This window comes from Aedes albopictus, chromosome 2 (genome assembly GCF_035046485.1).
Source record: "Aedes albopictus strain Foshan chromosome 2, AalbF5, whole genome shotgun sequence".
NCBI classification, from domain to species: domain Eukaryota; kingdom Metazoa; phylum Arthropoda; class Insecta; order Diptera; family Culicidae; genus Aedes; species Aedes albopictus.
Window position 1 is genome coordinate 199,907,905 of NC_085137.1, and position 14,333 is coordinate 199,922,237.

At 36.5% G+C, this 14,333-nt stretch overlaps 1 protein-coding gene across 1 annotated transcript in view; it reads left to right on the forward strand.

The window, feature by feature from the left end:
- The window catches only part of LOC109425166 (neurogenic protein big brain), an 88,979-nt gene that overhangs the window by 17,907 nt on the left and 56,739 nt on the right, over nt 1-14,333 (forward strand). Inside the window, exon 3 of the mRNA XM_029869180.2 lies at nt 1,325-1,451. Within this exon, the coding sequence (XP_029725040.2) occupies nt 1,325-1,451 (127 nt within the window). The remainder of the gene's footprint in view (nt 1-1,324; nt 1,452-14,333) is intronic.

The window sequence follows — 14,333 nt, forward strand, 5'->3', positions numbered from 1 at the left end:
GGATGGATGGATGGATGGATGGACGTACAGGCAGAACAACCCATGTACCCTGTAATTACATGCTCAGAAGGGGCCCCTCCTCGTCTTTCTCTCGCGTGCATAAGCTCACTGAACTTCCAAGTGCATCATCCACTTCAAGTGCGCGGCGGCGTGGCGATGCGATGATGGGCGACTCTTTTCCTTACTTTTCGACCAGCCAGCCAGCCAGCCAGCAGGGAGAAATTGCTCGCCGTTTCGGGTGAAGACTTTTATCACCGAACGACCGCGACCGACCAACCAAACCGAGTCATTATCATAATAATCGCCAATGTTGAACGCTTGGTAATTTCACTTTTTGCAAGAGGTGGAAGTGGCTGAACCAACGCGATCAGGGATTAGGACGATAGGTAGGTTATCAGCATCAGCGTAGTGCTATGATGGTACGCGCGCTACAAGCTCTAATCCTTTCCAAAACAGAAGACGAGAGCAGCAGGAAAACTATACGGTAGAAGCGCTGGCTCCAGCAGGCGGAGAATGAAACTTTCCCATGCGAAGATAAATCTTCAATTTTCTTGTCTGTTTATACACGAGTTTTCTCGGGTTGGGCTTCACACCTTGTGGGATGCAGTTTTCCCGGGCATGGCACTTTTAGTGATGGACAGTGGGTTCATTTTGTTGGAATATGTAGGCAAAAATGTTTTTGATCATATTTTGGGTATCAAAAACTATCCCATGTACATCTTAACATAAGATTTGCAAGGAATTTATTATGGGATGAAATTGACTTGATACACTTATATCTAGCCAGGGATGGGAAACGTCAACTAAGAATGTAATTTTGTTTATTTTTCGTAAATTTCACTATCCCTAGTAATAAATGTTTATTGAAGTTATCATAACTTGTAATGCTCATAGACGAACATTTAAAACAGAAAATTATGAAAAATAAAAATCGCCATGACATCTTTTTCATGAAATACCGTGACATTTCCCTGCCCTGCTTCTAGCCTTGTTTGATAAAAGCTCATCACGTTCCTTCAACTCCTGTTATATCAAATTTATTCGCGTTTTACCACTGTTTGTACAATACCGGTCCCGGTGTGATAGCTGATCCGAGAAAGATTATGCTTAAGGGCGGCGAATGGGGTGAAGTTCTTAACACCAAGTTGATTGATATTTCAAAAGTGTACCAAGAGGCTTTCAACTTTGGTTGGAAACTTAATGCACCTGTTCAAAGCGCCCCAAAGATGAACGCAAGAAGCAAGGAGTTTCCAGTTCAACATAGCTGCGGCTTTTATGACACGCTCATCAAATACCAAACTTCCGTCTTTCTTCTCTCTTGCAGGAGCCCACATCAATCCGGCCGTGACGATTTCTCTGGCCATAACCCGCATGATATCTCCCCTGCGTGCTATCCTGTACATGATAGCGCAGTGTGGAGGTTCGATCGCCGGCGCTGCACTGCTCTACGGGTAAGTTCAATCCAAAGAAAAAAAAAAGAATCATTACATTTTCCTTGAAGCACATGAAACGAAAAAGATGTGTGTGCAAAAATACCTCCCTGACGAAATAACTTAGATAGTAGTCTTCCGGTTAGTGCCGACAAGGAATGCACCTTAAAATCCAAAGTTGATGAAAATTCATTCCTCGAAAGAGCATAGGAAGCAAAGAAAAGCCCAATGCCGAAAGGCAAACGTAGAGAAGAACCACATTCACGACTTACACACCACCAGGGAACCTGGTGGACTCAGCAGTACGGCAGGTGATACCCCGAAAGCTCGGCGCTGACGGCTACGAAGACGTGTGCCGCGGCTGGGATGCAATGCAGTTTTCTTTTCTTTTTTTTTTTGCTTTTTGCTCTTGTCGGGTATCCCAAAATTATATGGGCTGCATTTTTATGCGGGCTTTGAAGCTGATGTTTTGCGAGCGACGAACGAAATTGGCCAGCTCTTAATTTTTGGCTCCACAAATTGGCCAACAATACGCACAATGACAGAGAACGACGAGTGCCCACCGCCACGGTGTGGTCAGTTCTTTTTTTTTTCTTTTTTTTACTCAAACAGGATACGACGATTTAATATAAGAGGCATCTTTGCCCCGGGTTAGTGCGGTGGGTTGTTAGTCAAAAACGGGATGGGAGAGCAGTTAGTGAGTACGTTGAATGCCACTTAGGTTTGGTACATGCAGTCACAGGTTGAAGAATCGTCAATTTCTGTTCCAAAGAATTGTATCGCTGTTGAAGTAATTGTACTCAAACAATAATCAAAATCATATACTGCAAATCTAATGTTTGGTTACGTGAAGAGTTTTGTGGTCTGATGGGTCATTATCATTAGAGGTCTCCTTGAAATAGATTTTAGGTATCAAAATGAAATCCTGAATGTCTGAAAAAAATCACAGTAGCTCAAAAAAAGGAACTCTTTCGTATAAAATGAAAAAAATCAATATATTTTACAAAATTTGAAAACCCAATTGTTAACCAAAATGTACCAAAACATTAAAAAACTGTGTTGTCGATGAAAGACTCGGAGTATATGGCAAATATTAGAAATTCTCGATAAATAACGCTTGCTTGTTACGATCGAAATGTTTTGTCTACAAAAAAGTATGGTTGATCCAAAAGCCAATATTTTGAGCAATGGACATACACAAACGTTATTTGCATTAATTTCCCAAAAAAGTTCAAAAAGTTCAGAAACTAATTCAGGGATTCCTTTGAAAATGCCTATTGAAAAAATAATGTTAAATAAAAGTAAGAGAACCCAGAATTTTTCAACTTTATTATGACGGTCTCCGAAGAAAACTTCCCAAATAAAATCATCATGTCATAGATTATTTCAGAAAATCTTCAATGTGTTCTTCCAGAAGTGTCACAAAAAATTCTTTTACGAAATTTGGCATTAATCGCTTCATCAATTTCTCCATGATTTTTCACAAATCATTACAGAGATTTTTTAAGAAATTTGCCCAGAGATTACTTCAAAAGTTCCTCTGGATATTTATTTAGAAACTTTAGAAAATCAACCATAAATTTCTTCAGACATTTTTTTTTTATTTGTGCGAATATTCGACCAAAAATAACCTCATGAATTCAAGAAATTTTCCATGAATTCATTCAAAAAAATTATATCGGGGGATTTGTTTAGAAATTCCTTTTATTCTACAAATTCGACAAAAATTCTTTCAAAGTATCATGCATGATTTATTACTGAAATTCTTTCTTTTTAAGTTAACCATGAATTCGGGAAGAAATTTCTCCAGAGATTCTTTCAAAAATTCATTTAGAGATTCCATCAGATACATCTTCCATAAAACTTTCAGCGATGCCATCAGAAACTATTCCTGAGTTTTACAGAAAATGTTTCAAAAGTTCCTTCAAAAATTTGTACTGGGGTTACTTTGGAAATTTTTCCAAGAATTTCATCAGAAATTTCCCAGCAACTTTCAATTTCTCCAGAAATGTCACCTCCAGAAGTACCGTAATCCGGGGTCAAATTGATCACTTTAAAACAATTTTTGCGCATAACATCAGTGGTAATCCAAATATTTCCAAAAGAATTTCTGTAAATCCAGTACCCAGTGGATCTCCATGGGACCATGTGACAGAATTTGGTTCAACAAATTTGAACTTTAAGTTAGATAACTTCAAATATCAAAATATTGGAAATGTCACTTTGGGGCGAAATTGATCAGTATACCACTAAGCATCGGCTGGAAAGGAAAATTTCCATCACCGCTTAATTTTGCTCTTCTAAAACCGAATAACGCGTCTAAAATCTTACAACTAGTGAATTTATTACTTTAAATTAATAAATTCATAAATGCCTAAAGGCAGGCAATTTAATTTAAAATAAGTGATTTCTATCACAAAAAATGACTAATTTTTCATAAAATGAACATTTAATAACTATTTCATTTTCTGATTCCTACCAAGGCTCCACAAAAATGTTAAACAGAGAATTCACGGGAAGTCCTATTAGCAATCAATTGTTTAGTAGCAATGATTTCAGCTAAATGAGAAATACATTGAAAATTCCTTGAAAAAATAAGGCAAAACTAACTTTTTTTCTAAAAAAAAATAAAAGTCTACACTCATCTCTGGACATATACGAATCAGATGACGTAAAAAGTTTAAGATCATTACGACGCTTAAGAGTTCCTAATATGGAATTACAACGTAGTACCCGAGTGATCGATTTCACCCCGCTGATCAATTTGTCCCCGGTTTACGGTATCACAATTTGTGTCAGGAAATCTTTCTGGAATTTATTTAGAAATTCCTCCAGGGACCTTTTTAAAAAAATGTAAAATTCGGGAATTTTTCTATAGAAACTGCCTGAGGGATTCCTTCACAAATTTTTCGAGGGATTTTCTGAAAGTTTCCTATGGCTTTCATTCTAAATTCGACTAGTATTTTCTTCAGAAGATTCTCCATATTTTCGTCCAAGAGAATTCTTTACAAATTTCTCCAAGGATTACTTTGAAGATTGAGATTTTTTACAAATTCTTCAAGGATTATTTTAAAAAACTTCCACAGATTTTTCCATAATTCTTTCATGGACCCTTGCTGAAATCTATCCTAGGATTCAACCAAAAAAAAACTTTCACGAGTTGCTGAAAAAATCTCCCAGGGATTCTTAAGGGAAATTCTTTCAAAGATTCCTTTGGAAACTTCTCGTAGATTAACTTTAAGAAATTATTTCACAAAATTTTCTAGGAATTCCTTTACACTTTCGAATGTTCTCCAGGAATTTCTCCAAGAACTCCTCAAGAAAGTCATGCACGGATAGCTTTCAAAAACGTTGCATGTTTTCCTTCAGAAAATACATCACAAATTCTTTTCAAAAATGCTTGTAAAGATTGTTCCAGAAATTCATCTACATTTTTTTTCAGATTTTTTTTCCATGTAGGAATCAGATAGGGCGACGATGGGTATTATCGGCAGGTTTGTTCTCTTCGTCATGGGGGGTTTTTGTCGGCCAAATTTTCTGAAACTTTGTCGTATAACTTAGCTTGGTTGGGAAGGATTTGAGGCCAACTCTGAGTTCGGCAACTTTCAAGAAACCCCCCATGACGAAGAGAACAAAACTGCCGAAAATACACAATTTCCCCTATGTTTTAGATCTTTCATCGGGAAAACTTTCCATGAACTTTCTTAAAATAGTGCATGGATTTTTCAACCCTTGAGCAGTCGCGTCCTCGGCCACCCTCAACGACACCAGGGCATTTTTTATTACCGTACGGGATTGGGCCGAAGGGTCCCAGATTTTCATGAAACTTTTTCCACAGGCAGGGCTCATGGATATATGAACAAAAAAATGAGAAAAATTCAGAGTCGCCTATTTTCCCGGAAAACTCAGGTGTAAATTATTTGTTTTCCCCTGACACTACTTACTTTTAAAAATCATAACTCAAGAATGAAGCATCATATAAAAAAAGTTTTTTATTGGAAAATGAAAGCAAATTTTCTCAGAAATCAAAAAAAAAATGAAATGGAAAAAGTTTACCACCAAATTTTCCACAGTTGAGAAAATTCAAAAAGAAAAGCCGTAAAATACAATGCCCGAACTTGTAAAAAAATATCAAAAAATATTTTTGAGAAGGTTATTCCATAAGATTTAATCGCTGAAATTTTTGGAATGCAGTTTTTTTTATCGTTTTTGAGTTATTGCCAATTTTGTTGAAATATGTCCAAATGTGTCATATAAGCCTTTTCTTTGAAAAATTATAACTCAAGAACGAAGCATCGTAGAAACAAAGTTTTAAGAAAATGAAGGCAAATTATCGCAGAAATGAAAAAAAATATCAGAAGGAAAAAGATTTCAACAAAATTTTCCACCGTTGAGGAAATTCATAAAAAAAGCCGTAAAATTATGCCCAAACTCACGGGAAATTTTCAAAAAAATATTTTTGAAAAGGTAGTTTTGTAAGCTTTGATGGCTGAAATTTTTGGAATGCACTTGTTTTTCGTTTTGGAGTTATGGCCAATTATGTGAAAAATGACCAAATAATATATGCGTACATAGATTCCTGAGAAAATTTGCTTTCAGTTTCATTAAAAAAAACTTTGTTTCTACGATGCTTCGTTCTTGAGTTATAATTTTTCAAAGAAAAGGCTTATATCATACATTTGGACAATTTTCAACGAAACTGGCCATAACTCAAAAACGAAAAAAAAGTGCATTCCAAAAATTTCAGCGATTAAAGCTTGTGAAATAAACTTCTCAAAAATATTTTTTGAAAATTTTCCAAGAGTTCGAGCATTGCTTTTCCGGCTTTTCTTTACAAATTTTCACAACTGTAGAAAATTCCGTGGAAAACTTTTTCCAGTTCATATTTTTTTTATTTCTGAGAAAATTTGCTACCATTTCCTAAAAAAAGTGTGTTTCTATGATGCTTGGTTCTTGAGTTATGATTTTTCAAAGTAAGTAGTGTCAGGGGCAAACAAAGAATTTCCACCTGAGTTTTCCGGAAAAATAGGCGACCCTGAATTTTTCTCAATTTTTTTTGTTCATATATTTATGAGCCCAGCTTGTGGAAAAATTTTCAAATCTGAAACCCTTCGGCCCAATTTGTACTATAATAAAAAAAAAATGCCCACCACAGTCACGCAGTGTACTACAAGCGTGCTTTTTTCATGGTGCGTGTACTCAGTACACGACGCGACCACTCGCGGGTTAAGAAAATGATTCACGGAAATATTAAGAATCAGAAATTCAGAACTCTTTCAAAATTTTCTCAGAAGCTTTCCAAAGAATTTTCTCCATGGATTTCGAAATTCTACAAGAGTTTGTTAACTCTTTCAGGACGGTTGGGTCATTTGTACCTCGCTGACGCGTTCTACAGAAGCGAGGTTGGTGAAAAAATTCGTCCCGAAGGGGTTAAGGAAATTTTCAAGATTTCTTCACATTTCTTTAGTATTCCTCAAACACATTTCTCTTTCAAAAATTGTTTCGAAGATTTCTTAGAAGTCTTAGAAAATCCTTTATGAAATCCTTCAGAAATTTTTCTTCAAAGTCTTCCAGAGATTCTTATAAGGACTCTTACGGAAAAGCTGAAAGACATTATTGCAGAGATTTCTGCATAACTTCACCCAGAAATCACATCAGAAATTCCGCCGGGTATTCCTCAATGTATTTTCTCAGAAATTACTCCAGGATTTCCTCCAAGCATACCTCTAGGAATTGCTCTATAGATTTCTTCAGAAAGGCATCAAGGATTTTTTTAAGATTTTCTTCCAAGGAGGAATCTGAAATTTTTCAAAACTTTTATCTAGAAAACCTTCTATTAACTTTCCCAAAAAATACTCCATGGATATTTTTAGAAAATGATTCACGAATACATTAAGAATCAACAATTCAGAACACTTTCAAAATTCCTCAGAAGCTCAGAAGAATTTTCTCCATGAATTGCTTTAGAAATTGTACAAGAGATTGTTAGGGAAATTCTCAAGATTTCTTCACACTCCTTAAGATATTCCTTAAAAACATTTCTCTATCAGAAATTTCTCCAAAGATTTCTTGGATGTCATAGAATTTTTTTTCTACGCAATCTTTCAGAAATTCTCATAAGGATTCTTACGGAAAAGCTGGAAGATATTCTAGCAGAGATTCCTGCAGAAATTCACCCAGAAATTTCATCAGAAATTCCACCGGGTATTCCTCTATGTATTTTCTCAGAAATTCCTCCAGGATTTCCACCAAGTATATCTCTAGGAATTTTTCTATGGATTCCTCCATGAATTCATTAAAAAAAATTTTTTAGGACTTTTATTAGGGGATTTTTCCGGGATTTTTTTTTCCAAAAAATCCCAAGTAGTTTAAAAGAAAAGAAAAAAATCCAGGTGTTTTCCTGGTCAGGTTTTTTTTCAGAAAGTCTATCTATGGATTCATGGATTCTTGAAATATTTCTGTTTTTTCGGAAAGTTTTTCAAAAATTCTTCCAGAATTTTGCAGTGTTTTTTTAATTCCTTCCGAAATTTCTTCAGCGATACTTTCCGAATTATCTTTGGAGACTTCTTCAATATTTCTAGAATAACTTTAGAAATTTCAACATGGATTCTTTCAGAAGTTGTACCAGCAGTTTCTTCAGGAATTGCTGAAGCTTCAGAGATTTATCCAGGAATTCATCCATGACAATGTACCAGTGTAGGGGCACTGAAATCTGATTTTACCATGACAGCACTGGAAATAATTTATCAAATATCGTGGCAGCAATCGAAGCATTACAATGACCATTTATATAGAATTTGCCACAAATTTTGGAATTCAAACAAGACAATATAAGGCATCTACCAAAAATATCAGGAATAAATTACAATTCTGTGTGAGGAAATCATAAGAAATCTTTAAAGAAATTTGTTGGAAAGCTTTGAGGAAAACTCTGGCGAATGGGCAGTTTGCATGCATCCGCTTAAAATGTTGTCATTGCTAAGGAATCTGTAAACATATCGCAAGAGAATCATCCCTTATACACCGCTCATCGTGATCATCGACAAAGCGAGAGATACATTTTATAAAAATGAAGCCAGAAAGGGAAGTTTGAGAATCAGTTAAATATATAAACGATATGCCATGAGGTGTTTTTAGCAGTATTATGGGTGCTCCATGGAACAATCTATTGATATGAAGTGCTCTACGTGTCATAAGGCTGTAAACCCCTGCGTTGTGAATCATCATTGTGCAAACTACAAGTTTTGAACTGATTGGATATTGAAAATATTCTAGTAAAAAAAATGTACATAAAATCAAGATAAAATGTACATAAAATTGAGGATCTATATAATTGAGGGTTCACTAAGCAGGATGGATAGGGTGCGACTCAAAACTCTAGGCTATGAGACAGCTCAACAAATTAGAGAGAGGCGAGAACGTGCAATTGGTTGTGTGTTGCACGCTTTCTTTGCCTTACGCTGGTGGTCTCCTGTCCCTCGCTCTCTATCGTATACACTCTCTCTCTGTGTTTATCTCTGTGCTTGACACAGTGCTTGACTCTACGCAAGATTGATTAAATTTCGAATCTAACGATTCATCACTTGTAAGTCCATGACAAGCTTAAAAACTTTGCAGAAAACACAAACTCTCTAATTACTTTATTAAGTGTTTTTCTGTATGTTGAAAGTACCGTAAACCGGGATCAAATTGATCTTCGGATCGAAATTGATCAGACGTTTTACCCTTCGAAAAAGCATAATTTTAAAAGTTTTGTTTTAAGTGTTGTGCTGTTGAAATCTGATACTTTATGCTATTTGTAAGGAAACTATTCAAAAAATGCTTTATCTACTTCAAAAACGACTGATCAATTTCAACCCGGAAATCAATTTGACCCCGGTTTACAAACAAATGCACTGTGATAAGCACTCTCTCCGTAGTGCGTGTGCTGCGATTTGTATCTCGCACAGTTACGAAAACTCTCACTCCCGTTGCCGAATGTTAGTAGTATGTATTCAGTTTGTAGAGGCCGCAAGGTCGTAGACGGTGTGATTGTCTTTTTTTAGAAAGCTCTCACTCATACGTTTCCGTCTGTCTTGGTCTCTCGGCAAAAACGGAAGACAAGCACTTGAGATTGCGTGAAGCACTGACTTTTTTTCGCACTGCACTGTGCATGCCAACAATCCCTGCCACTAAGTCGAGGTATAGCTGTAGGGGTATTAGGGGCATAATGGACACCCTAAGCAAATGAGCATGTTAGACCTGTATAACCGACAAAAACTAAACATATTATCAGTTGGCTTACAACTTTAACTTGTTTCCTACGTATTTCAATCATTTACAGCTGGTAGAATGTCATTATTGTGAAGAAATAATGAATTGAAAACCGTGTGTTTTTTAGGGCTGGCAGGAATGGTACGGGGCGAAATGGACACCCATCGGGGCATAATGGACACCCCTGCATATTTTATGCTGTATCTTTGAGAATATCGACTAGTTAAGTAATTTGCCAACGGAGATCAATACCACAGATATGATACTCCATCTTAGACGAGTTTACATAACTTCAAAGTTAATTAAATAAAATTTAGGCTAAAATAATCGGATCGATTTTTTTTCAAACTCTCTAAAACGCCTAACAGTATGCAACGCGCGTACATCCATTCATAATTGCCAGTGTTCATTTCGCCCCGAATAGACTATAACATTGAAATTGCTATTTTGAGTAAGTTCTGATCAAAAATGTAATACTGCATCCATTGCTTAATCTGCGAATACATGTAGATAAGCTAAAAATTCACTTGTTTGTATGGTGGACACACTCAATCACTCGTAATACCTTATTTGCTGCTGCTTCGAAATTATAAGAAATCCACCATACGAAAAACATTCTTCAATTTCAATGATATTTTGGTTATTTCGAAGGAGTATAAATTGTACTTTTGAAAAATAGAATAATGACTTGTTCCTTTACACTTATGCATTGAAAGTTTTACATAAAAGTCAACGGTTTCGGCAAAAACAGGGGTGTCCATTTCGCCCCGAGTGTCCATTATGCCCCTAATCCCCCTATTAGTACTTTTTTAATCCGCGATTTTCTATGTCCATCCAGCCAACTACATATCGTAAATCATTGTGTGGAAAAAATCGAATATTTTCATATATTGAATCAGAATTGTTTAATAATATGTATATTTGTTGACAATGATTGCGTAAAATCGCATTTCATGCCAAGTTATATTTCAATTGCGATTTTGTTTCATATAGTCGTCTCCGATAATAAAAGGTGCGAGATACTATCGGTAGGATCGAACAGAATCGGATATAATCGTGAAAAAAAACATACAATCTTAGTGTCAAGCTGCAAGATCGCTAGCATCGTATATTTGATTTCTTTGAATCGTGGAAATCGTCGCTTCACATCGTATATGAATTCGCTAAATCGAGCTTGCTACCTAAAGGTATGATGAAAATCTGCGAAATCGTATACAACTATAACAATGTTGCATATTGATCGTTTTCGTCACACTTGCGTCGTATACGAAGTGAATGAAATCGTAGAAATCGTATATTCATTTTTACAGTCGCTTATGATTGTTACTGCACTTTTAATAGTCGCATCCTAATCTCGGAAATCGTAAATGGCTTTGTTTACATATTTGTATGGTGGAGAGAAAAAAAATAATGGTATTTATCACAAATTAATATTTTTGTTGTTGTTGACACATGGTCACACACCGTGGTTGAGGTAGCAATAATTTCAACCAAATATATAGGTTTTCATACTAGCAGATGACTTACAATAAGTGATGTATAGATTCTAACAACGATATGAATTCCGGACCTCTGGCACGGCACCACTTTTGGTGCCACTCAATGCACAACAACAACGCTCGCACCACAAGTCTCGCACCGGATCATGCTTTTTTTTCGTTTCATGCGATTCACTTTAAATTCTCGATTTTTAACTTGGCAATGTAGCCAATAGAGATAACGCGCAGTTCTCAATCAAAGGACTTAAGATCGATTCCCACTGAACACCATTTATTTTATTTGAAAATCTTGAATCGTATATTGGTACACTCAATCGTAATAAGATCATGCATAATCGTATATTTAAACGGATAAAATCGGCAAAATCGTAGAAATTTTTCGAGAAATCGTAAATTGTGTTGGATGGGATCGCAGTAATCGTATATATGTTTCCATATGGCCTCCACTTTAGTATGTATATGCTTGTTTCGTGCATTGAATACGATTTCTTTAATGCTATATATGTGTGACTATTTCAGTTGCAATTTCGATATAACAACCAAATTGCTGGCCGGGCATTCAAAATGTTTGGCAACTCTGCAAAGTAAGGGAAATATTTATAGGCGCATTGCAAATGTGTCTCTCATGAAAATATACATGTATCTGTTTATTTTTATAAGTATTTGCATCTTTTCCAAATAGGAGGGAACGCCCCTGAATTAACAACCATCAGAAGGGTGGCTCTAGGGCCTGCAAAGGATTTGTGTATTGTTTTACTGTATATTGGGGGGGGGGGGTCCCATTCATCTGCCAGGATTGTAATTCAACAACTTTTTATAAAGTCGTCTAAATGGAATTTTTAATTTTTGTTAAGCTGTCTTGATGAATAATAATGATAATAATTCACGATAAAAATCATACTTATATCAATTTCCATAGTGTTCTTAACTGCACGCAACCCTTGATATTTTAAGACACTATCAACATTGTTCTACACCATGCGTAAGACATCACAAAAACCACAACCGCATGTCAAATCGCTCCACATTAATTATGACTTATGTTCTGAGATATGTAGTTCATCCACCGAACAACGCTATCGGTCGTTCAGCTGGCTGCTCCCTACCGATTTTTTTTTTGTGTCAGCTCAACACAACAGGCCCTCTTGTACACATCACAAACACTAAAATTAACCAAAAACGCGAGAAATGATCCTTCTTATCGCTGTGGATCAATTCCAGTTAGACTGCTTTAAAGCATGTCAAACAGCACCCTCACCAACAGCAGAACTTGTCACGAGGTCGATGTCAAGCGACAAGAAGCGTATAGGGATTTCACATGTGGCGCGACTCCTCTTTGTTCGTTCGGCGAACGATAACATCTCGTTCTGGGAATTTTTCTCATTTTCCACACGTCGTCTTTGAAATTGTTTTTTTTTTGTTTTTCCCGCATTACATCGACTGCTCGCGTTCGATGATGCAGTTTGTTAGCGCTGCCATGATGAGTTTGTCCCGGTCCGATGTTGTCGTACAATGACGTTGATTGGTGCTGGCATAAGGAACCACCGACTTTCGATAGGGAGCATCTCAAGTTTACCACCGAAGACGGTAGCTACAAATTGTGGGAGCTAATTTCATTAGCGAGCGGCATATCACTCATTTGTTTGGGTTGCTCTTTATGGACTGGTTGAGCGTCTTAACGAAGCTAAGTAACTTCATTTTTTTTTGTCATAATCACTCAAAACTTATGTCGCACTTCAGATCCAGAAGAGAACGATCGGAGGGTATTAATTATTGCCGACGAAAGATTGTTCCGAAATATAAACACCGAAAAGGGGGAGAGTTTGTTTCGTAGAACGTGATACCATATAGAGAAGGCAAACGAGTCCAGGCATGGTTGCATTCGTTGAAAACAAGTGGTCCTACAACGAAACCAAGCTGCATTTACTGCAGTCAAGTACCTACCTAAATACTGGGGATCAACGGGGGCTTTGGTCCCAGCGGAGAAGATGTCATTTTCACACGAGAGAATTTTGACCAAAAATTTACGGCCAATAAATTGCGGCGGTGGTTAGCTACTGTGGATGCTGAACAGTGAACATGCTTTCCTAACGCTGGCTGCTGGCAATGCTGACTGAGAGTGGAAATGGAGTTTGGATTTTCCGTTTCTTGTTTGACATTCTATGTCGGATGGCGGTTGGTCCATTTGTGAAATCAGCTCAAATAAATTTTTGGCACGACGAAAAAATGGATTTGGAACAAAAGCTGTGGAGTGTGGATAGCCATTCAACCAATCATGATGATTAAAATAAAGTTTTTTGTGATGGTGCCAGTAGCGATACCTATTTCACACATTGTTCAAGATATATCTAGCGAAAACTGAAGGTTTTTTCACCGAACAGCTTGAGCTTTGCAATATGCGATTCCACTATAACAGCGTAATGTCAAAAAATAGATAAGCCATCGATTTGAAAAAAGTCATACATTTGTAGGGATTTCTGAGTTTTACATTCATCCCACACGAACAAGAGTGGTTGCTTGAAAAAACTCGAATGCGAACGAAAACTTTGGAACACATTACTCTGTTTATCATATCTTGTACCGCCTTCTCGAACCCTTTTAGCAGAATACCCTCTTCGAATGAATGTAATCTGTTTTTGTACCTACCTTTTAATTCCGCCTAGTATTGCTTATCCTTTAACAGACCCGCGTATTTCGACTACCACTTGTAATTTTCCTTAGTGTTAGTTATCAACAGTGGATAACTGAAACTGAGGAGCATTACAAATGGTAGTCGAAATACGCGTATCTGTCAAAGGGTAAGCAAAACAGGATGGAATTAAAAGGTACAAAAACTGATTACACTGATTACACTGACAAAATCGGGTCCTTACTGTATTTCGGTTTCACCTCATTACATTTGATTTGCTTTAAAAACGTCAGTGTGTGAGTATCTCACAGATCGGAGTTTTGATCACTTGTTCGAACAGTACACAAACCACTTTGTCAACGACCGCAAAATGATCCGACACCTTTAAAAAAAAGCAATACGCTAGGTATAATAAGGCGAAACATTATTATTATTTGGTCGGGGTTCTGCTAAACCGAACTAAAGACCATTTTTTGAAAAATTGAGTTTTCTTAACCATTGAATGAAAAATGAGATGATCTT